Source organism: Scomber scombrus, chromosome 3 (genome assembly GCF_963691925.1).
Source record: "Scomber scombrus chromosome 3, fScoSco1.1, whole genome shotgun sequence".
NCBI lineage: Eukaryota > Metazoa > Chordata > Actinopteri > Scombriformes > Scombridae > Scomber > Scomber scombrus.
Genome location: NC_084972.1, coordinates 26,581,159 through 26,603,468, shown reverse-complemented (window position 1 = coordinate 26,603,468; position 22,310 = coordinate 26,581,159). Strand labels below are relative to the sequence as shown.

General features: G+C 39.3%; 1 protein-coding gene across 2 annotated transcripts; it reads right to left on the bottom strand.

Annotated features, from left to right (window-relative positions):
* Window positions 1-1,448: 1,448 nt before the first annotated feature.
* On the bottom strand, window positions 1,449-21,856 carry rap1gapb (RAP1 GTPase activating protein b). Of its 2 annotated transcripts, XM_062442435.1 has the most exons (22): window positions 21,839-21,856; window positions 20,053-20,100; window positions 18,310-18,348; window positions 17,897-18,082; window positions 17,059-17,162; window positions 13,566-13,644; window positions 13,425-13,478; window positions 13,241-13,324; window positions 13,062-13,162; window positions 12,477-12,606; window positions 9,593-9,697; window positions 9,365-9,436; window positions 9,186-9,272; window positions 8,718-8,858; window positions 7,108-7,239; window positions 5,836-5,913; window positions 4,754-4,863; window positions 3,562-3,678; window positions 2,849-2,972; window positions 2,434-2,533; window positions 1,846-1,952; window positions 1,449-1,472 (listed from the first exon to the last, which is right to left on the bottom strand). In XM_062442435.1, the coding sequence occupies exons 1-22, from the start codon at window positions 21,854-21,856 to the stop codon at window positions 1,464-1,466; spliced, it is 2,025 nt and encodes a 674-aa protein (XP_062298419.1). In that variant the 3' UTR covers window positions 1,449-1,463. The 2 variants fall into 2 exon arrangements, with proteins under 2 accessions (XP_062298419.1, XP_062298427.1); XM_062442443.1 differs by lacking the exons at window positions 1,449-1,472; window positions 1,846-1,952; window positions 5,836-5,913 and having other exon boundaries at window positions 2,417-2,533; window positions 9,593-9,748.
* Between the last annotated feature and the right edge of the window lie 454 nt (window positions 21,857-22,310).

The window sequence follows — 22,310 nt, the reverse complement described above, 5'->3', positions numbered from 1 at the left end:
CAAAAACGTGACAAATTCACGGAAGCTGTCGTGAAGCGCGACAAATATCCACAGCAGAATACCCAGAAGAATAGATTGTTAATCAAACACAAGATGTGGCCCGACAGACAGCCACACAAACACACACTCGGCACATCAAAGTTGGACCCATGTACAATATCACAGTGGGATGTGAGGTTGACATCAAAAAATAAAACATTTCCTCTCTAGTGCAACTCTCGTCTCTACAGACCCACTGTTTCACAAGATAAATTGTTTGATCGGTTTCGTACTTTCAGCCAAAGATCAATCCCCCCTTCAAATCCTGCTCTTTAAAAGCGGGCGCACAAGATTTGACTGTTTACAGTAAGAATCAGGTTTCGGTGCTTACTGGCCCGAAGAATGAGCAGGCAGGCAGAGTTCTTCTGCTAAACCAGCTGACAGTTGACAGTCAGTAGTGATGCGGCATGGGTGTGGAGGTCTCTTTACCTTTGCCTTGAGCTTTCAAAGAGGGTTCCAGGTGGAGCTGGAATGAGGGCTCTAGGTACGTACATGTCTATGAAGCTAGGTGTCTGTCATGACAGGCAGCAGATTCATGCTAAATGTACAAAGGAAGATCTGTCAGTTTCTTCATCTGGCTTTTAACTCCTGCTCCTGTTCTGCGTCTGTGTTTGAGTTCACATGACCTTGGCTCATTTTTGGCAAGAGATGCCTCTGAAGGGAATGCTGAGACAGAGAAAGGAAAATGAGAGAGATACACAGATGAACGTAAAAGAAGAGAAAGTGAGTGAAGGGTAAGAAGGAGACGAGAAAAAAAGCAGCTTTAAAAGATAAGAAAATATATTTTTACAGTCGTGCTGTCATTAAAAGATAGGTTCACAATTTTTCAAGCCTATCTTAAAATAATGTGCAGGTTTTGCTTGCTGTCATCATTCCTCCTTTTCGTAATGACCATTACAAGATCAACCTTGTTTTGAGCAAAAATGTATTTAAAACTTTATCTGAAGATAATATGTAGAGTTTTTCAAATAAAGTGGTTGTCTTCCACAGTTAGTCTTTTTAGTAAAAAAGTTCCTCCTTATGTCTCGACAGACAGTATTTTTCTGTTCAGCTGCAGTGGAAGGATCATTAAAAAGAGGGAATTATAAAACACTATAACATTTAAAAGATATTGATCTGATTTGACTAAGCCGGAGAGCTGAAGCCTCATATTAGCTTTAATAAACGTTTAAATACATTTTTGCAGAGAGAGAGAGCTGTGGATTTACATTTAAAGTGTGTTATGAAGGGGTATCTTAATAGTCAGTAGGAGCAGGAGGAATGATTAGTGCAAGAAATTCATGTGTCAGTATTCCTTTGGGCACCTGACTCTTGTTTTAGGACAGGTTTGAAAAATTGTGAACCTATCCTTTACTTAGGCACAACATATCAACATTATGTCCCACCTGAAAATGGACGTCGATGTAGTGATCAGTGGGGCGTGGCTAACAGTCCTGTATATACACATGGAGAGATGATGACATCATTAATATCAACATATGTAATAAGAGAGAACACATAACAACCAGATACATCAAATACACCAAGCGATTCTTAAATCTACAAAGCTGTTTTGAAGCTTTTGACATCATTCACATTTTAATCAAAGTGCTCATAAACACTGGAAATATTAACCTCAACAATTCCATGACAACTGGGAAAAATCAGGCAACAGGATCAAAAGCCCCAGTGAAGCTACTTAATGGACCTGAGGTGCATAATGAACTTTAACGAAAATAAGATAATTATCTGAGTGTCAGAGGGAACACTAATTCGAGTGATGTTGTAAAATCCCAACAAGCAGTACTGTCAGGCACTTTGTCTCACCGTTGAGGACTTGTGCTCCTGCGGGGGGCGCTCTGTCTTGGGCCGGCTGTCTGTCGCTTTTGGCTCTGATGCCTTCACTCCGTCGGGTTGCTGCTCAAGACGAGAAGCTGCTGGGAGGGAGGCGACAGATGTTTGGCTGTCATGGTTAATAAACTCAAGCACAAAATGCTGCCAGCTGTTCTAGCCAAAAAAAGGATACCCCAGCATCCAAAAGATTAATGGTTCAGGGTGAATCATTAGTGACAGAAAAAAGTGCAGCATAGCAGAGGTTGTGTGGGAATTATAGATAAGTTTGTAGTTTTTAGGCAAAGTTAACTTCATTCCCGTGAGAAGAGTTAGTGCTCTTTTTTCAAGAGTCTACTGTTGTTGGCACTGATTTCAACTGGTGCAGCTGAGGTGAGGTTTATCACTTAAGGGCACTCCCATATTAATTGCTCGGGGTGTTATTCTAACATATGCCCCATCTAGATTTCCCCCCGATACTCTAAATGTGTGAAAGAGTCGACCTTTAAGTAAGTTGCCTGCTTCCCACACCTTGAGGCTATCACTGACCCAGTAATATGAGGTTCCTTTATCTCTTAAACTCACCTGAAAAACTTCCTTGGCTGGTACTGCATGTGCTGTCTTCCACCCCAGAGCTGTAGAAAAATGAGTCTTTCTTGAGTGGCGTAACACAGGACGCACTTTCCTGTAGGAAGGGTAGAAGGAAGTTAGGAAGTTAGAAATATTTCCTTTTTTTTTACCAACTAACATTATCAGAATATGCTGCTATATGCATTAACTTTTTTTCTTTCATTTCTGAATACAAATGGTGAAAGAAACACATGGACCTAGTAATATGTATGTCTATGTAATGGATTTTGAAATCTATTATTACTAGAACATTTATCAAACCATCTCACATCCTTTCAGCTGCTCAGGTAACAGCGAGGAAGATTTGCCTGCTGTTTTGGATTAAAGACATGACACACACTTTCATGATGTGTTATCGCTCTCCACCCACCAGTCCAGTGTCGTACTCCTCCTCGGCCTCATGCTCGTTCTCGTGCTCCTCTACAACGCTGGCAAAGCTGCTGGCGTTGGAGGAAGAGCGGGAAAGGTCCTGAGCCTCGGGGATAGACGGCGCCCTGCAACACATCGCCAAACTACACACCTGGGTCACTCTGACCGCACAAACACCTGTGTCTCCCTGACACTGAATTTATTCACAGCATCTCATATTTTCCATTAGATGGTAGACAGAGGGGAGTTTGCTTTTGTGTCAGATATCTCAAATTAACTCAAATATATTACTCAAATATTACTTAATTATGAGAAAACATTACTTAACAACACAATACCAGTGTTTATGCATGTATGCCCATTTAAGAGACTTCAACTTAAAATACAAAGTGGAAGATGTATTCTACTCATCTAAACTAGACTTTAACTAGGTACCCCTTCTGTAAAATGAGAGGCAGCATTAATAAGCTACATTTGAAAAGTAAGAAAAAATAACTGGAAAGTGACATTTTGAAATGCTTTAGCATGCTGCATTACAATAGAAAGCATTAGAAACTAGACTATTAAGGTGGATGCTCGGGGAGATTATTTAAATGCAACCCCCTCGCCACACATCCAAGGCATCAACCACCACAAATAACTTTCCAATCTGCAGTTATGTGTTATGTTGTGTATACTGAGTGTTATTAGATCACATATTTAAATAATAGTCACCTGTTCTTAGTAGCAGCAAACTCTGGAGAACTATGATTGGACGAGTTGTCTGATTTGTTTTCCTGCGACAAGAGGCTGCTGTCCGGTGTCCTGTGGGTGCAGGGTGACACCTCCCGGCTGCAGGACAGAGATGGAGATTGAGACATCAAAATAGTGTAAGTTAATGTCACAACACATTGATATTACCTTAAAATGTGTTGTAAGATCAGAAGAAGTGGCCTTTTGTGTGCCACAAACCACAAACTGAGGCTTTAGTATTGCTGATTTTAATTAACGTTTTAGAACTAAATGTGACAAAAACTATGGATGTCTGCTTTGATTTTAGTCGCCACTACACCCCAGGCAACAATTTGATTAGTGGCCAGGAGGCAGAAGTGTCTCATAAGTATTTTGGCACTTTAATAAAAATAATAATAATAATAAGTTCATCTTTGACAGCAATACCAACATGATCTATGAGAAAACCCAGCAGCTTTGTTTGAAGAAGCTGACTAAGATGGATATTTTATTGAATCAGTTCTTAGATCCGCTTTTACCTGTTGATATGCTTTTCTTACTGTCAAACAGAAAATGGTCTAACATGGTAAATGTCTGCAGAAAAATCCCTGGTATTAAACACAAATTTCTGTTCCATACAGCAAACATTTGTTAAAGAAATCATCAGTCTGTCTGGTATGACAGCTAGCAAAAAACTAGCAACTAGCAAATTCTAAATATATTATTTTTTTAATTTAATTTAATGATGTCAAAACTGATTTGACTTCTGAACTCATTCTATAGTTCCTGTTTTTATCTTGTGATTTTGTGTTTGCTGCATGAAATCAATCAATCAAGTGATCGATTGATTTTGCAAGTGCTGCATTGTAATACAGTAATAATCCATGGATTTAAGCCTCGTATACAGTAATTAAGATGTTTTGGCTGCTATTAAACTCCTGTTCAGATGTTAGAACCCAGAATCCAGGTAGCATCTTAACATTTCTGTCATTCAAAAAACTCCATAGCACAACACATAGCATTAATCATTAATGATCCCCTTTCTTAGTCAAAGACTGCTGTCCAACAAGAGCATTCACAGTATATCTCCCATTAGCTGAATTTCTCATATTAATGTCCTTGTTTCCATCTGTTGCAACAGTATTCTCTCCTCACTACCCACTCCCTGCTGATCAGCTCTGCTCTGTCCTCTCACCTCCTCTCTTGGACCTCCTGAATGTTCTCGATGCCAATGGCGCTGCTGCGACGGGAGCCGAAGGGCCCAGACTTTTTCCTGGTTGGGCTTTTTCCAGGAATTATCAATGACTGACAGCAGGTAGGGAGAGGAAAGTCAGACACACTCTGGGGGCAGTGTAACCATTTCACAACCACAGCAGAAATTACATACAGTGCAAGACAAGGTAGGCTAGCGGAAGTGAAAGTAAACATGTAAAACATATATATATATATATAGGGTGACGAAATTATGAACTGATGGCTTGATAATGTAATGACACATTTGGCAACATGTTATACAAATCCATGATGCATGGCCTTCAGACAGGAATTGGTTTTATATCAACACACAGGTTAAGAAACTTTTTTAGACTAATTCTCTTATTTTAACTTTTACATCAGGCTTTGGCAGCTTTTGAAAGCCTCCTGCTGGATTTTTCTATTTAGTTATGATTTAAGTATTGAGGTCAGACTGTTGAGTTTACTTGTTCGAATTTCTGGTACACACTTCTAATTTAAGATGCCGTATGATTCATCATGAGTTACTATGTATAAGTACAGAAGTGGGAGTCTTTACTGACGTTATTACTTTTATCTTGCAGTGTTTGATAATAAATTTAAAAGTTAAATGAAGTAAAGGAAATTCATGCATGAGGTCCTGAGATCTGCTGCCATGGAAAGCATAACATGAAACAAAAAAAACAAGACTCATCTAAAATTAACCTGTAAAAAAGCATTTACAATTCAGAGAGGTAAATAAGCTATAGCATCTCTGAGACTGTGATAAATCATTCCCTCTGCCATAATACATGAATGCAAGGGGGTTTAGAAATTATATGAATGAATGAAATGAATGAAATTGTAATTGAAACCATAATTAAACAAATGTCATTGTAACTTACTACACCTACATATCAGAAAACCTCTCACATCCACAGGAGCTAATACACTGAGCAGGCACATTCTAAAAACTACTAATTTTACACAATGATAAAAAGACATTAGAAAAGTAAAGGTTAGAGACAAAAACAGTAAACAAGAAGGGAGAAGATATACATGAACCTCTTCTATGGTTCCTATCCCTATGGCACTGCCCCGTCGTCCATATCTACTGGGACTTTTCCCTGGGACAAGCAATGACTTAGGCCAACAAGGCAGGGCAAGGGAAGCAGAGAGAAAAAAGGAGATGAGAGATTGAAAAAGCAGGAGGGGTATAGAAAAGAAAAGAAACATATCATAAGATCTCATGCACACAGCACACAGAATTTAAAAAGCACGGTGCAAAAGAGCTTAAAAAGGAGCTCACAGCATGGCTTAACAGAGAAGACATGACATTAAAATAACAGTGAGAAGCTTTTTGGAGCCAAAGCAGCCTGGTGTTCGACACAGGAGGGCACAGCAGTAGATGACAGCAGTAGAGAGCCACCGAGGTAGCAGGCATGTCGGCAGTTTCTGCCCTGAGGGATACAGGTCGGTTTAGTGATGCATTCAAAAGGAAAAAAGGGCAAAGGGACACAATTTAAAGGGGTAGCTTTTAGAAAACTTGGTTCTTTAAGAATTTAGGTTATTTTAATTACAATTCAAAATACTGTCAGTAACCAAATTCCAAATTGCAACAAATTGAGCAGAAACATAATCAACCCCGACCTTTGAAAGACACACAAACCGGACAGTGAGCTTCTTGTATTTGTGGCTTGTGCCATGCATATTCTGCAGCAACACATGCACATATACACAGCTGCATAGAGAAGTTATAACGTTTACAGGAGGATGCAGTCATGACAAAAGCACATTAAGGAGGGAGGGAGTCTGGGTAGTCAAACAGCTGCTACACTGAGCTCACTTTAAGAGTCAGGACAGAGACTAAACAGGGGCTCACACACAATCAGTCATCTTGTATTGAGAAGGGAAATTGTTAAATTCACTCAACACACACCATTTTTAATACCATCCTAATTATTTAACTGTCAAACAATGTGGTGATGAGGATTCCGTCAACAGATGATAATGGATGAAATGCTGAGAATGAATTATGCTGTTAATTTTTCCAAACAAAAAAACTTTTCATTAATAAGAACACTATGAGCTATAAATGGAAAAAAAAGGCAATCCGTGAAAGCTGCTTTAGCACAAAGCAAGAGTGAATTAAAAATATCAGGAGTAAAAGCGAGGGCTTTGATGTGAAACTACTGATGGAAGTGCTGCTGGTAAGAAAGAATGGGGGTTAGATGTGTGTGTATGAGCATTTGTCCACTGTGCTATGAATGGTACAAATACTGTGTCATAAATGTATGTATTGGGTAGGCATCATGTGAACCAAACTGCGTTACTTACAATCCCTGGGGTTTTGGGGCTCTCTGCGGGATTGTGGGTAAAGCTGCCACTGTGACTAGTGGAGACTGTGTTTGACTTCTTGTTACTGAGGCCCATGGCGTCCATAGACTGGCTTCTGCTGCGGATGACCCGCTACAGAGAAAAACGAGGAGATACTATCAGTGGATCCACTTTGATACAATGTGGAAATGCAACACACTGACTGATGTTTCAAGGCAATATATACCACACACGTACAGTATATGGATTTATGCTCAAATTAAGTCCAAATTAAGCCCATTTCAAATGCTGATGTACTGTATATGTACATTTTAGTGAATAAATACACAGTGTATGTTTAATTCCCACTGTATTTTCACAAAACTTGTAATACATGTAATGTATGTACATAATTATATAATATATCCAGATATATTTTATGCATTGTCAAAAATGTTAATTTTGTTATAGACTGCTGCATTTGGCCAATTATTTTTAATGAATGTCTAGTTTTGTCTGTTACTACTCATACTGTTCATAAGACTACATACTGAACCTATTTGAAGAGCTTATATGTGTGTTTACTTTAGAATAAATGTGATGAATCTCTGAGGGCATCAATGTGTTTACATGGACGTGTGTTTATTTGCAGGTGTATGCAGGACTATTTTCGAACACTTAGGGGCAGTGCAGGTCAACAGTCAGGAGGGAAAGGCTGCATGAGAGAAATGGAGGTTCACAGAGGGTTGAGGCTTTGGAGTGTAGGAGGATGAAACCGCATCTCGTATGTACTAAGTTGTCATTCAACAGTAGTGAGTCTATACTGGGGTTTTGTGTTATGGGAGGGGGAGATGAGACACAGCGTGAGCCAGGAAGACCAAGACTATGAGAGAAAGCAGGAGAGACAGCAGGACAGCAGAATCTACGCAGCTTGACAGAGGCAGAGAGAGAGAATAAGAGAGTGGGGAATTTTTGCACATGTAATTTGTGGAGGTGTGAAAGAGAGAAAGTGAGGCAGAATGATGGCTCTCGATGGGTAGAGAGAGAGGATTTGTGGGTATGGGAAAAAGAGGTGGATACATTTCTCTCACATTGCAGAGAAATACATAATAGACGGCTGAGAACTACTAAGAAACACAGAGAGAATAGAAAAACAGCAGAGGAACACTTGCCCATGGGGAAACATGCAAACTGCATCATCAGCTCCCTAATGAGCGGTCATTAAATCGTTCATCAGGCACACACAATCACAGCTCCCACCGCTGTGCCTCAGCGGCTGGGCTACGCTCCACCACCCTAATGGTCATTGATGGAGCATTCTCAGTCAGTGCCTTCTGTACACAACAGGACGCTTCCCAGTTTCAAAAACCACACCATCACGTGAAAACACACACCGAGTTCAACAGTCCCAGCCAAGTGAGGAAATCAAATGCCACAGGACTGGTCCTTTGAGATACTGAAAATTCTCTATGCTTTGTCTTCTCATGTGTGAATACCCAGAGTCCCAGCCAAGATACAGGAGAGGCAAAAAAAAGCATCCTAAAAGTTTCTCCACTCATTACCATTCTCTTTCATGCATGTGGAGTTGCAGATTAACGGTGCGCCTCATCAAATGAGGGATGGGGCTGTACCTTAAAGGATTCAAAGAAGCCTCCTCCTCCTCCACCCCCGTTCTCTAGCTTATCTTCGTCTCCACCCATACCCATCATGGACTGGCTGTTGATGTGCAGCTCCTCATACAGAGTCTCCAACAGGGCTGAACGAGTGCGCTCCTGAAACCAAACAACACAGACAGTTTGCACAGGTACTGGCACTTGTTTTTTTGAAAGTTGACAGATGCAAATTAGTTAGTGATTTCAAATTAAACCATGTGGTTAACATGGATGAAAATGATACAACCTCACCACATCCGCCCATTTGCTTTGTGGCTGTTTGGTATGGATGAAAATAAACCCATGTTGTCATGGGAAATCACTTCCCATGAAGAAAACAGCCAGCAGGATGCACATCTATCCAGGTGTGTGCGCTTACTTGTGCACACATACACTTCAGGTATTCACAATCTAACAGTGATTTTTTCATTGCAGGACTCTTCTCACCTCCAGCTTAGCAAACTTCTCAGCTTTGTAGCAGGCGTACTCTGCATTGATGAGCTTGGTGAAGAGGAACTCTCGAAACTCTGGGCCCTGAAGAAGGCATATACAGCGAGAGGGAAACAAGGTTTATGATTTCTGCTTGTAAAGTGGAGCTGAATTTGTGCACTGGTGTGAACACTGACCTTTTTGAAGATGGCAGGGTCAGGCAGAGCAGGCCCAAAGAAAGGTACATCATCCCTCGCTGTCACAGACACCTGAAAGAGAAGGCTATGAAACCCTTCCGCAAGATACATTGCGATACATATCGCAGGTGACACTTTCAAAGACACACAGAAGAATATTAGCTCCTGAATAATGAATGAGGGAATCCTAAAAGGGTTTTACAGGTCACACATGTCCACGAAACCAACCTTGTAGGTGACATTGTCTGTGCAAGCGTCCTCCACCTGAACCACGACATACGCATGCAGGAAGTTGGACTGGATCATGTCTGGTACAAAGGGCGTGTTCTCTTCCTGGAACACGATGGCTACAATGTCGTTGCCTATGTGCCTCTTCCTCTGCAGCTAAATGACACAGATAAACAGAACTAACAACAGCAGAAACAACTCAAATGACAAGTTAGCGAATTAAAACCACAGGCCCATCACTTCAAAGATCCGCCCTAACAGATTATATGAATATAAATTGAAAAATATCACACCTATAAACTGACTGTTTATGTGAAATGGCTACTGTAACACCAGTTAAAGTTGACCCAGTGCTGTATTATGTGCTCATTGGTATTTTGTTTTAAGTCACTACACACCGAATGGAGCTATGACTAGGCTTGAATAATTTAGGCCCAAGCTTTCAAAGGCTGTTGATGGTCTGAACATGAATGACTCTGAATAGCATTGGCGGCACCACAAAGTCAAACAAAAGTGGTTTATGATAATACAAATGTCTGAGTGTCAGTGACCAAAATCGTTGCTGCTGAATGGTTGTATTTTCCTTGTTGCCGGAAAGCTTAAAGTTGCCAGAAGGACAGTCATGCACTTGGAGGATGAAGCGACTGTGCTCAATATTAAAATTTTATCCAAGCAATATATTTTAAGAAGCTTGGTGTTTGCCAAGAATTAAGGACACCTTCTTCCTCTGCTGAAATATGAATTTAAAATGTCACCACATTGCCTTTTGCTAGGAACTCTTATTTCGATGGCACACAAGCTCCCATAAATATCAGAGAACATAAGACTTTGCTCTCTTCATGTGAAAATGAAACAAATGAAAAATAGGACTAAGTGCAGTGAATTTCTTGTTTGAGACTTCTTCCAGAAATGTTGCAATCAAACAGTAAAATACTCCAAAAATACTACAATGCTAGAAGAATGCCGAAAAGAATCCTGTTCTGCCCACCAAAAATGGAAATAGATTCTTATCATGGAGACAGCGTGACCCAGATCATTCCACAGCATGTGAGTGGAGGCACATATATCAGATTTTGCAGCCAGATACCGTTTGGTGATAAACAGAAATACTCAGTGCAGAAAGTCTCGGTAAAAATAGACCCAGCTCCTGTGTTCCTCCTAAGTAAAAAGCCTCCAACATCGTGACACCTGCTCAGTGACAGCATGCGTTGATTACCCTCCATCAGTCATCACGTTATTTAACCCTGCACTAGTACAGCCTTTTAACAAAGACACTTTATACCTGGTCACATTAACTTTGGTGTTAGGTGGTGATACTATTCATATCTCAAGAGTAGATCAATTGTGTGCACAGTACAGCACAGCAAATATTTAATCTTGGATATATGATTCTTTCCCAGTTATCAGTCTGATTACTTTACAGCCTCTGTCTGTTATGCCATTCTGTTTGTTCACATAAGAACAGTCAACCATCTGTTTCAGGCTCTGGCAGGTTTTCATAACTTGCTGAAGACATAGCAGCCATGAATATGCTATACACGTTAAGTTAACGCCTAATGAATAGAAAATGTTTTAAACACTCCAAAAGCAAACAGTCTAACGGCCCCAACTACATTAATCAAAGGTGCAAATTTCTTAGAATTTATTAAAATACTCTTAATTAGACTTAGATAGATTTTATTGAGACACACTAAACACAGAGATCTATTAATAAATAACAATATTAAAGAAAAGATATCTGCTTTAATATTTGATTGAATACAATTAACGGGATAAAAAGTTACTTAAGCCCTTTGAAAACGAATTATTAAATTCTGGTTACACTTTCGTCCGTAATATACCTTTTCCCTTTTAGAAGAAATCAGTGTCAGCAGTGTAAGACAGTGGTGAAGACTGAGAGGGAAAAAGGATGCGTGTGGCTGCAAAGGCAGAGCATCCGGGATGCTACTGCATCATCCCTGAGCTTATTGGCTGTCAGCTCTAATATTTACTCAAGAGCTTCCTGAACCCAGATAGCTGAAGAACATTTATCCCACTTTCTCTGTGCAGATGAACTGTGAAACTCAAGCGACACCGCTGACAGTTAGACACTTGAACTCAGCAAATGTGGATTGAGACAGTTGACATCTGTTAATGCTGTATATCAGCTCAAATTAGATAAAATTCAGTCCATTAATTTTGCACTTTCTCCATCCTGAAATAATGATATGTTATTACGGCTGCACCTTGCCTCCTTTTCTCGAGTTCTCTCATAAATCATCCCATGTGGGTGTTGTTTATGTCTTCTGTTTCTCCTCATGCCTCGGCAATATGGACAGTCTGAGCAGGGTTACTGTGGTAACAGATCAAACCAATCTAAGAGGCTGTAAAGAGCAGCTGAGGACAAATGTAGCTTATTGCAACATGGTGTCAAAGAAGTCTTCAGTTTCAAAACTACAATACCTTCCAGTGCCAGAGGAGAATGCTGCAATGTGTGAAAATGATAGCCCTTAAAAAAAAGACATTTCTCTAAGACAGGAGCGTAAGTGAGGACATCAAACCTGCAAACCTAAATTGCAGGAAATGGCTTAACACCAACATTTGTGGTGCACTTGTAAAACAAAGGTAGGGCTTTAAAGGTAAAGGATCTTGAATATTTCATTTATGATTTTAGTTTACACTTTGCACCTCAGAAATAGTACATTAACAGATTCTAATTACTGTACTTAACCAAAACTTTGGATTTCAACTCCACCCACACATTAGCTACTGTTGCTGCTGCAGTCTGACAAATGGAGAAGTCACACGAAGAGGCCTTTACAAATTAATTAATGAAGCATATTGAAAACAGTAGAGAAACAGGTATTAGTTACGCTGTTAACTAATCACTGAAATGTCACTATACCTGCTGCGAGTCTCCCTCTGTGTAAGGCAGCTTGGTGGACACATGGAACATAATCTCTTTGTTATGGAAACTTGTGTAGACAGATTCTGTCCCTGTCTGCCCGTGAGTGACGTCCAGCCCACCCCGAAACCTGGAGAAGAAAAGGAGAAGCATGAAAAAGACGGAGAATAAAGGAATAGGAGATGAGAAGAAAGAATGAGACGAACAGGCGAGCAGGGGATTAAGGTGAACAACTAAAAGCGAGACAGAAGAGAGACGAACAAAGCGGTGTCAGGAGTGGAACATAAGTGCATGCTCTCAGAGCACCCGGCTCATCCACGCTCATCCATCACTGAGGGAATGCCAAGGGCACTTCTTCTGCCTATTCAATCACAATGTAAGCAACACTACAAATATCAGGACACTTAGAGAGACTAAATCGTTTTTTTCAGGGATTCATTTAAAGTAAACTCTGATCAATAGCAAAGTGAAAGATGGCCTGCTTCGGACAGACATGAGGTAAAGCATTATACTAAGAATGAACCAAAAAGTACTTAATCTGCTGCTGAGAAAATAGAAAGAAATTGAACTGAAAAACATCCAAACCCTTTAAAGTCATGAAGCTCAATCTTGTGACCCAGAAACTCCAAGAACTCGACAAAGGCAGTACTTTCTTCCATGTTGCCGAACAGCTCCTCCTCTGATGTCTGTAAGGAGGAAGTGAAGGACATATTCAGTGACTTCAAAAGCAAAGAATAGGAGCTGTATCTCTGAAGAGCACGCACCTGGCCAAACTTTTGATAAATAACCCCAAACTTGAAGTTATTGCTGATCACATGCTCATCAAAGGTGACAATTAGCCTTGATGCCTGAGGACAAGAAGATAAAGTGTCCACTAAATTTCACTGAGCTAAATGCCAAGAAAATAATTATAATTTAAAAAAACCCAAAATGATGAATAGTGCCTACCTTTGGGTAGAGGACAGGGTAAAACCTGTCCACGTTTACCTCTTCACAAACAAGCTATAAGTCAAAAGGTACATTTTAATTATACTGTGTGCAGAAAAACATTTTTATGGCAATCTGTTTTGCACAATATCAACTTCTTACCTTGGCCATCTGAACCACATTGGGGAACTCGGTAAGGCAGGAGATGGGGATCACATCATGGTAGGTTTTAAACTTGTTGCTGAAAGTCAAACAGTTAGAAAAGTCAAAATGCTCTGTTTTATTTCTAATTTTCTAATCCAAATCAATCCCCCTGCTTTAATAGTTTCTTTCTTTGATGCTTTCTTGCATTCGTGCATGTGAATCACGACTTCAGAGCAGACCTATAGATGCTGCGTGGAGCTGGAAAAAGTGATCGTGTTTACACTTCATGTCTTTGAGAACAGATTGTGAGAAGGTCAAGAGGGTCACTGCTCTATCCAAAAAGGGAAAGTAACAGTACTGCAAAACCTGTAGATCCACTGAGTGCTACAACACCATCTATGTCTAGACAGTCAGAACATTTCATAATAGTTTACATTTAGTGAGGCAATCACTGCACTACGGAAGTACTTTAAGTTACTTAATTTTTCTCAGGGGCTAGTTATACAACAGTCAGTTACTGTATTGACCAATGCACGATAGCATACACTGTTCACATCCTTGTTGCCCCAAATGCATCACAATAAAATAGCCAAAACTGTTCAGTACACCATAAAAATGAACATTTAGAGAAAACTCTTGAGTTTCTCATAATTGCTCATAATTGACTGCTCCTATGAACACTGATTGGCCAATCATAGCTTAGCAAAAATAACCAGGCACTGCAGTTAATCTTCAGATTTCTTATTAAGGTGAAGTGGTGTGCATTGGCCTGTAAGAAGAGCAATACCCTTTGAGAGTGGGGTCTTTTTCGTTCAAGTCTTTCCAAAACCAAAAGCACAAGTGTCTAAAGAATGAATTTAACCCTAACCCTTTATTGGATTTGGAGAGGTTAACACTCTTACAATCCAAGCCACCTTTACCTGAGATAGCATTACGTTTGACGTTTCTCTTACAAAGTGAAAACACACTGATTTAAAAAAAAAAAAAAAAAAGTGTGTAAGCTAAGCAGCCAGACAAGGTGAGACTGTAATAACTGATCTTAGTCTGATCTTACATTTTTTCCAACTAATCATACTAGTATGAACTCTACACTGCAATGCAAGAACAAGGCGTCTTTTTTTGTTTCCATATCTACCACATGGATAATTATCTGGTGATGCTGACTGTTTGCTCGGGCCATGCACCCTTTTACAAGATTCTTGTTTTAAAACCAAACAGCTGGAAACTACAGAAGGTCACTTTACAACTCATTCACGGAGCTAAATGTATCCTCATTAGTTTGCTACAGTTGTTAAAATCTGCATTTGATAGTGTATGAAAGATAATATTTTAAAAAAGAGGTCATGACTAATGTAGGTCGTCATATACATTACAACACTTTAAATATGGACTGTGAGTCAATGCGTGTGGCTACAACAGCTGAAGGGAGTGAGTTTGACGTGATGATGGTGATGGGGTGAGTGTGGGTGGTGCCCACCCAGTGGAAAACATCACCAGGTAAAAAAATGTTGAGTGGATGATTATGTAGCGAGGTAACAAAGAGGGAATGCAGCTATTAAAACCTGGAGTGGAGTCTCTCGGGTACTAAAATTTATTCACAGGTTATGTAGTGCTTTGAGTTTCTCCCTCTCTCCCCCTCGTCTGTCTTTAGCCGAGTGTGAAGGAGTAGAGGATTTCAGGGAGTGAGTACCATGTTGGGTGGGTGGGAGGTATTATACTTGTACAACACGAATGAATAGTATGCTGATTTTGAGTACTTTGTAGCACAGTTTTTTAAGTCAATATTTATAAAGAGAGGCTTGAGTGCTGTACCACACAAACATTTGAACACATATTTATACTCACAATATTACACAACTCTTAGAACATAAATGACTAACACACATCTCTGTTGGACTCTGGGATATATTTTACTTCAAAAGATTAATTGATTTTAATCAATTTTAATTGTGCAAGTAAGTGCCATAAAGCTTAAATTCAAGTCCAATAGGACGTAGGTTCCAACAGGCAGTGCACAATGCATGGAGTGCATAGACACTTATTTTGTGTTTTTCCCCTTTTCAGTCCATCGGTTGTGGATGTGTTCATGAAAGAGCTGGATGTTTAGCTTTTTCTTAAAAATTGGGAGGGATTCTGTGGATCAAATGGAGTTTGGTATCTCCCTCTACAGAAAAGAAGAGTCTAACTAGTGACTTAAGACCATGTTGTATTGGTAGTACCAGGTGCCTTTCATTGGCAGAGCGTACTTGAGCTGGAGGGAGTTCAGGTATTACATAATATACAACTAAATTGCAACAGCATATATTTTTAAGGAAATGTAATGCTGCCTAAATTAGATTTACTGTTAACATAATGAGGAAATGTTGTAAAAGTTCAGCCAAACATGTTGATACTGGGCGTATGTGTAAAATGCTCAGGGACAACATATTTCATTTCTCAGATTTTACTCAGCTGTTTTATAGTTATGTTTAGGCACTGGCAGTACTTTGTTAAAATTCAAATCCCCACAATCTGTCACTAACTTTGCATCTTATTCACTTAAAAAAAAGTTGCCTGTGAACATAATTCAGGCAATGATTACATTTGCCAATACAACATAACTGAGTAAACAATTTAGTCATATATATAGACATCATTTCTAGGAGACGGGGTTGTTCTGGTGTATTTATGGTAACATAGCTGCAGGTTATGAGAAACAGGACAAGTTGTGAAAAGCTTATTTTTCACGCCACTGTTACTTTAATAAAAACCACCAGAGGCTTGATGGAACAGATGTCCACCGAATCAGGTGTTATGGAACACTTTTTATAATGGACTTTGTTTAAATAGCATATTTCACAAATAAGATACTGTTAATGAGCCAATTTCATGTTATAAAAGACAGATGAACACATTTGTAGTTCCAATCCTTTTAAACAACAGTGGCTTGGACATTGTTTGCCTCTGTAAAATAAGCAGCACAAATGTAAAGTCATATCTAACTGAAGATGAAATTGATGGGAACATTTATAGGGTGGCCTTTGACAGCTTGTGGTGGCATGCTAAAGCGTGGCCTATTAATAGCAATCAAACTGGGAAATACATTTTAAATTCATCACTGAGGGAAGCTGTGCGGGTAAGAAGAACACTCTCCTTCCTGTGTGTCATCATTTCTTAACTCAAAGTTGTTCACCATGGGGAAAAAACCCCCAAAAAAACCTTAATCTACACAGAGCAGTCAAGTCATGTGTGAAAAGACTATTGTTCTGTTTGGGACAATTATGTGTATATGCCAAAACAAAATCACACCACTACATGGATATTTGAAGCCAGTAGTGTTGCAGGGGTACAGAAAGAAAGCTGCATTGCAGAGATGAACATAGGAAGAGAGACCAGAAAAGAGAAAGGAGAATAAAGGCAAAGAAATATTGCTATGTATATTGGAAAGGAAAGGATCATTACTAAGACAAAGCAACAGAAGCACGAATAGGAGAGAAAACAGGTCAAGGATAAAGATAATAGGAAATTGTACCGAAGCATCAAGCGCAGATGCTCTTGATCCCCAATGACATCATACTTCATGGAGAAGACCAAGTGGCCCAGGGCAGCATCCATGGTGTAATAATTAAAGTGTTCCTGCGGGCAGATAAGCAGAAGACACTCTAATGCAAGGATGTCTACCTCCTCCAGCAAGTGACAGTGGGTAACACAATAATACAAACTGCCATAATAAATTAGAAATGGAGAGGGGTAGAGAGATTAATCATCCTCTAATTAAGGAAAGTGGTTAAATTACTAACTCTATCCCTTGAGAAAAAGGTGTAAGAAACAAGGTATAATGTACCAACTTTTCGACAAATCTTTACTGAATGCACATTTGCTGTAATGGATGCGCTGTATTTTCCAGTATGCAATTTTTTTCACAGTTTACTATCAAATGGCATAATATATCAACACTGGGAGTTGGGTTTTTTCCACTTTGTGTGGTGTATGCACTTGTACATGCACTTCTTCATTTTATCAGTTTGGCAAGGATTTTTAATCATGTAGCGGTTAGCAAAGCCCACATGTTGTTCCATATACCTGAAAAATGTCCTAGCACTTTAAAAGGTGATGATAGCTAACCCACACACAATTGATAACAAATATACTAGACTAGACTTTATTTTCCAATACACAATTGAGCCCTGTTCAAGCAATTGTATAAAATATTGTCAACTATTTTCTATGTAGTTTTGCTACCTAAAGCCAAATGTTATTATTTCGAAATCACCAGTAGATCACCAGTATAATTCAAGAGAAAATTTGATTTTACGTGCACTTTTTTTTTCAAGACGGATATTTTGTTTACCCATCAAACTCATCCTCACCTTGCCCATGAACTGTTTCCTGTAGATCTTGGCGGTGCTATTGGTTTCCAGTTTGATGTGGGAGGTAGGACAGGGAGGTTGATCTGCCTCTGGTGGATCTTTAGGCTCATGATTGGTCCCCTCAATCCAGTAACCTCCAAACTGGGGCAACAGGATGAGTGGAAAAGGGCTACGACGGCCCAGAACCTGACAGTGATGGAATTAATAATGTTTTAGAAAGAACATTGATTCCTAACTACTCATCAATGTGTTGCATCAAGCACAGCAACTCTTTCACTGCTGCAGCAAATCAAATAAACTCTTGTTTTTTTTACTTTTGCCTTTTAGTCTACCTTTAGCTTTAGTTTTTTGACGTCTGTAAAGTATAAAGTGTGTAGTGTGAGTTATTTGTGCAGAAAGTACATTATATGTACCTCATGAACGCTGGGATAAGGGATGTAGTCCTCTTCTGTCTGCAGGGGGGAAACAAATATAAGTCAAGCTGACAAAGAGCTGCTTCTAGTCATACTTTCAGTTTTGCTTCTTGAGAAAAATAGCAATGAGCATAAACACTGTGACAACACATCAACTATCTAGTTCTACATTTTTCATTGTGACTTTCCTCATGCTTCAAACCGAGACCACAAATGGAGACCATATTTTTTTTTTAGCAGGTAACGTTTATCTGAGACTTCAATTTGTACTTGTTGTTATTATCTAACTGTTTGGGCCCATTTAAGAGAGACAGGGTGCTAAAAACTCTCAGTATTGATGTTCAAAAAGATAATTTGGGTTCCTACTAGATATGCATGTGGTGGTGTGAAAGAAGTTCATATTTCAGAAGCTTTTGATCCATCGTGCTGCTATTTACCTTTGGCTTATCCACTTTCTCTCAGTTTTAAGTAATGATTTTCTCCACAGAACAATCTTTTCAACAACTCCAGCAGAGCATGTCTGGACTTGGTCCAATACAAATTACTGGCTACATGTAGCAGAAGTGACAGCAAGATCAAGAAAACAATCGTTCTCTTTGAACAAAGTGAAACTCCCGCCTTTTACCCAAAATACAACCATTCTTATGTCACTGTATTAGAGGCAATCAAAGCTACCATGGAGAAATCAATATCTCCTCTTACATAATGTACTTTTCCCTCAACATTTTTTAAAATGCTGGATATAGATAGAAGCTGTTGCTCATTGTTGAGTCTAAAAAGGTACTTTTACAATTACAAAATGTTTTTATTGCTGTTTAGGGTAGACTGTAGCAGTATTATATAATCACAGAAATAAGGGAACTCAAAATTATTTTCATTATCAAGATATCAGTTGATTAGTTTTTAATTGGGTAATTGTTTGGTTCATAAAATGTCAGAAAACTGGTAAAAAGTGCCAATCACAACTTCCAAAATACACACAATCACTGATAGTTCAGACAATAGTGTATTTAAACACTGCAGCAACTATTGGATTTACAGAACACCCTTTTCCTGTTTCAGCATGATAATTACTCTGTGTGCAAAGCAAACCCATAAAAACCAGGCTTGGTGTGCACAGGTCTTATCGCCCAACATCAGTTCTCAGCAGCACTAATGCTCTTGCGGCTGAAAGGGAGCAAAACCCTGCAGTCAGGTTAACACTCACAAATCATTCACATGACTCAGTTTTGACCATAATATACATCACTGATAGCTAATTTGCTTAAAATGTTATAGGATGATATTCTTCTTTCATTATTTATGCCTATAAAATAACAGATCTTTCCACACTGTTCTGAATAGGAGCTTTTATTGGAGTTTTTACTTTAAACTCCAAAACTACATTACACAGATTTGAGGGTATAGCCAAACCCTCACCAACCTGATTATTCTAAATCCTCAGCAATAAATACTTTTATATCCTCCTTTTAACGATTGCCATCTATTTCTGCCCTTTCTGAGTTGACCCCAGGCCCCTGTGGAGAATATCTCCCAGTCTTCAGTGAAAACTGCATTAGTCTGCCTAAGTAATAGGACAGTGGCAGATTTCGTTTGTTTAGTCCCCGTCGAGTTCTTAACTCAGCCGGTGAGCATCCTAAAGCCTGTTTGACAGCTGATAAGGAAAGGTTTATAAATCTACTGCCACAACGGATGCTTTACCAGACTGTAGTCTATGAGGAGATGTGAGGATTTGCGACTCACTTTGAGGGGGGGAGGAAGGGGGCATCTTTGCTCATCCATTCTGCAACTCTGTAGAGGGGAGAGAGAGAAAAATAATAATAGCATACTCATGGAGCAGGTGAAATATCTACAAGACTGGTTCACCGTGTGCAAAAATACACACAGACACATTTTTGACTGCAATGAAATTTCTTGTGCATGACAGTGTCAGATTTAGCTTGTGTGACAATAATTCATGTTTACACAACACAAGATCAATCAGCTGGGCAGCAGAAAGAGGAAGTGAAAGAAGAGTGATGTGTCAGAGACTATAGTGTACAAAAAAGATAAGCAGAGGTCCATGACAACTGGAAAGATGTTCACATGAAGCCAAACTGCTGGTAGTGGTTTATTAACCACAAGTTCACTTAGGGGCCATAAAGTAACAAAAAGACTTACCTAATCTATCTATTCTTGTTCTACTGACTCATAACCACTGACACTTTACAAAGCACAGGGAGAAATGAGTAAAGAAGCATTAATGTTCAGTGCCCCCTAATACCCTACAGTAAGATTTAAAACGTATCAAATTTGATGCATATTTTTTCAGGACTATAAGGAAGATTAATCAAATGGAAATTGGAAATGCTTTCATTAAATTCAGTCTTTGAAGACAGTTCTACTGCTTCTGTTTCTCTTTCCCTCCCACACTCTTTTTGTTATAGAATATGCATTGCTAATAAAAAAATATCCTTCTTGTGTTTTGACTGTTGCAACACACAAGTGCTACTTCGTTTTTATTCAGTAACTGAACAACCAAAGATAAACAGGAAAAAAATAAAGTTTGAACCCCTAAAAAATCCCCAGATCGCTCAGAATAGCTTTAGAAATTATAACCAAAATGAATGCATTAGCAATACATACTTTCACGCCTATACATCATGCCTTTCACGCCTGTGATCCTTCCTCGTTTCAGCAACTTCTAAAAGATGTTATTGTTTGAGATCTTAGTGTTTTATAGTCTAAGCCTAAACAACTTTATGTATGCTGCCACACATGACTATTCAGATAGAAAAGGTCTTTCCAGTATTACGTTGATTGCAATGCTAATGCTTCATGGTTAACACAATATGAGACACTGTGCATGTAACAAAAAATAGACTTTGTCACATTACTACTACTACTACTACTTCCATCTACCACTTCAAAATCAAAAGAAATTAAAAAAGAAAATATGAGTGTGTTAAAAGGGACATTGTGTAGATGCCTGCAGTGTCAGAGACACTCTAAGATCAACGTTTCTTTTTAATCTGTGTTGATGTCTTTTCACTGTCCTGTTTAGAACCTACTGGTCTTGATTCAGGTTCATGTAACTCTGGAGTTGAACATCACCGGCTACAAAACAAACTACATTCCTACAAAGACCTCAGCACACTAAAAAAACACAACAGGATTTCACACATCTGATGATGCAGACAAAACTACCCTGTGGAAAAGACACAAGGGCTCTGTTCAGCACATTCAGAAGCATCAGGTTTCTAAAGACAGCCTAAGGCTGGCACTGCTAAAATACAAAAAAACACATTCATGGCAAATAGAGGAAAATATGGACACACATAAAAGTGTTGCAGTTGCAGGGTGGTGATCTGGAACACAAAAATAGCAGGAAAAGCAGAATAACTTGAGTCTGAAAATAGAAATACATGGAAGTTTTATATCCCAAGCGAGTGAAATTTTGAGGATGGCATTTGATTAAAGCCTGAGACGCAGAACGGACGAGTTTAGGCAGCGTGTAATAAAAGGCAGAGCCAGAGGCTTCGTACAGTACCTGCATCCTCTCGATCATGGCAAACAGGTCCGAGGTCTGGTGGAGAGAGTTGACAAAGATCCAAAAAAGAACATGGATTTGATAGTTAGCAGAGCTGTGTTGACATGTTTCCCCTACTGCGTTCACTCATCTCTCATCTCTGCTCTCTACAAAAGCAGGCTGTGCAGTCTCAAGACACGAGACCTCCTGTTGGAATCTCCGACACCCTCTAGTTCCATATTTTGCTATGACGCTGCTCCCTGATGCATTCCTTTCCCCACTTGACACCAATCTCACTGAGACTTCATTCAATGCCAAGAGAATCGTCCCTCCATGCTTCAAGACAAACACACTGTAAACAAGTAACTCTTAGGGGGGAAATGAGCCTCAAAGCTCCATGGAGCTTCTCTCTGTTGCTACAGCCAACAGCTCATCTGACTGTGCTCAGCAGCCAAATTAGCTGGAAGACACTGTGGTTTTGGTGTCTGAAGCA

What these genes read in the sequence shown, in the direction of transcription:
- rap1gapb (XM_062442435.1), bottom strand. An exon ending in GGAAACAGTTCATGGGCAAG is followed by an intron (nt 17,163 to 17,896) that starts GTGAGGATGAGT and finishes ATCTGCCCGCAG; the next exon opens with GAACACTTTAATTATTACAC. An exon ending in AGGAGTACGACACTGGACTG is followed by an intron (nt 2,534 to 2,848) that starts GTGGGTGGAGAG and finishes CCCTTCCTACAG; the next exon opens with GAAAGTGCGTCCTGTGTTAC.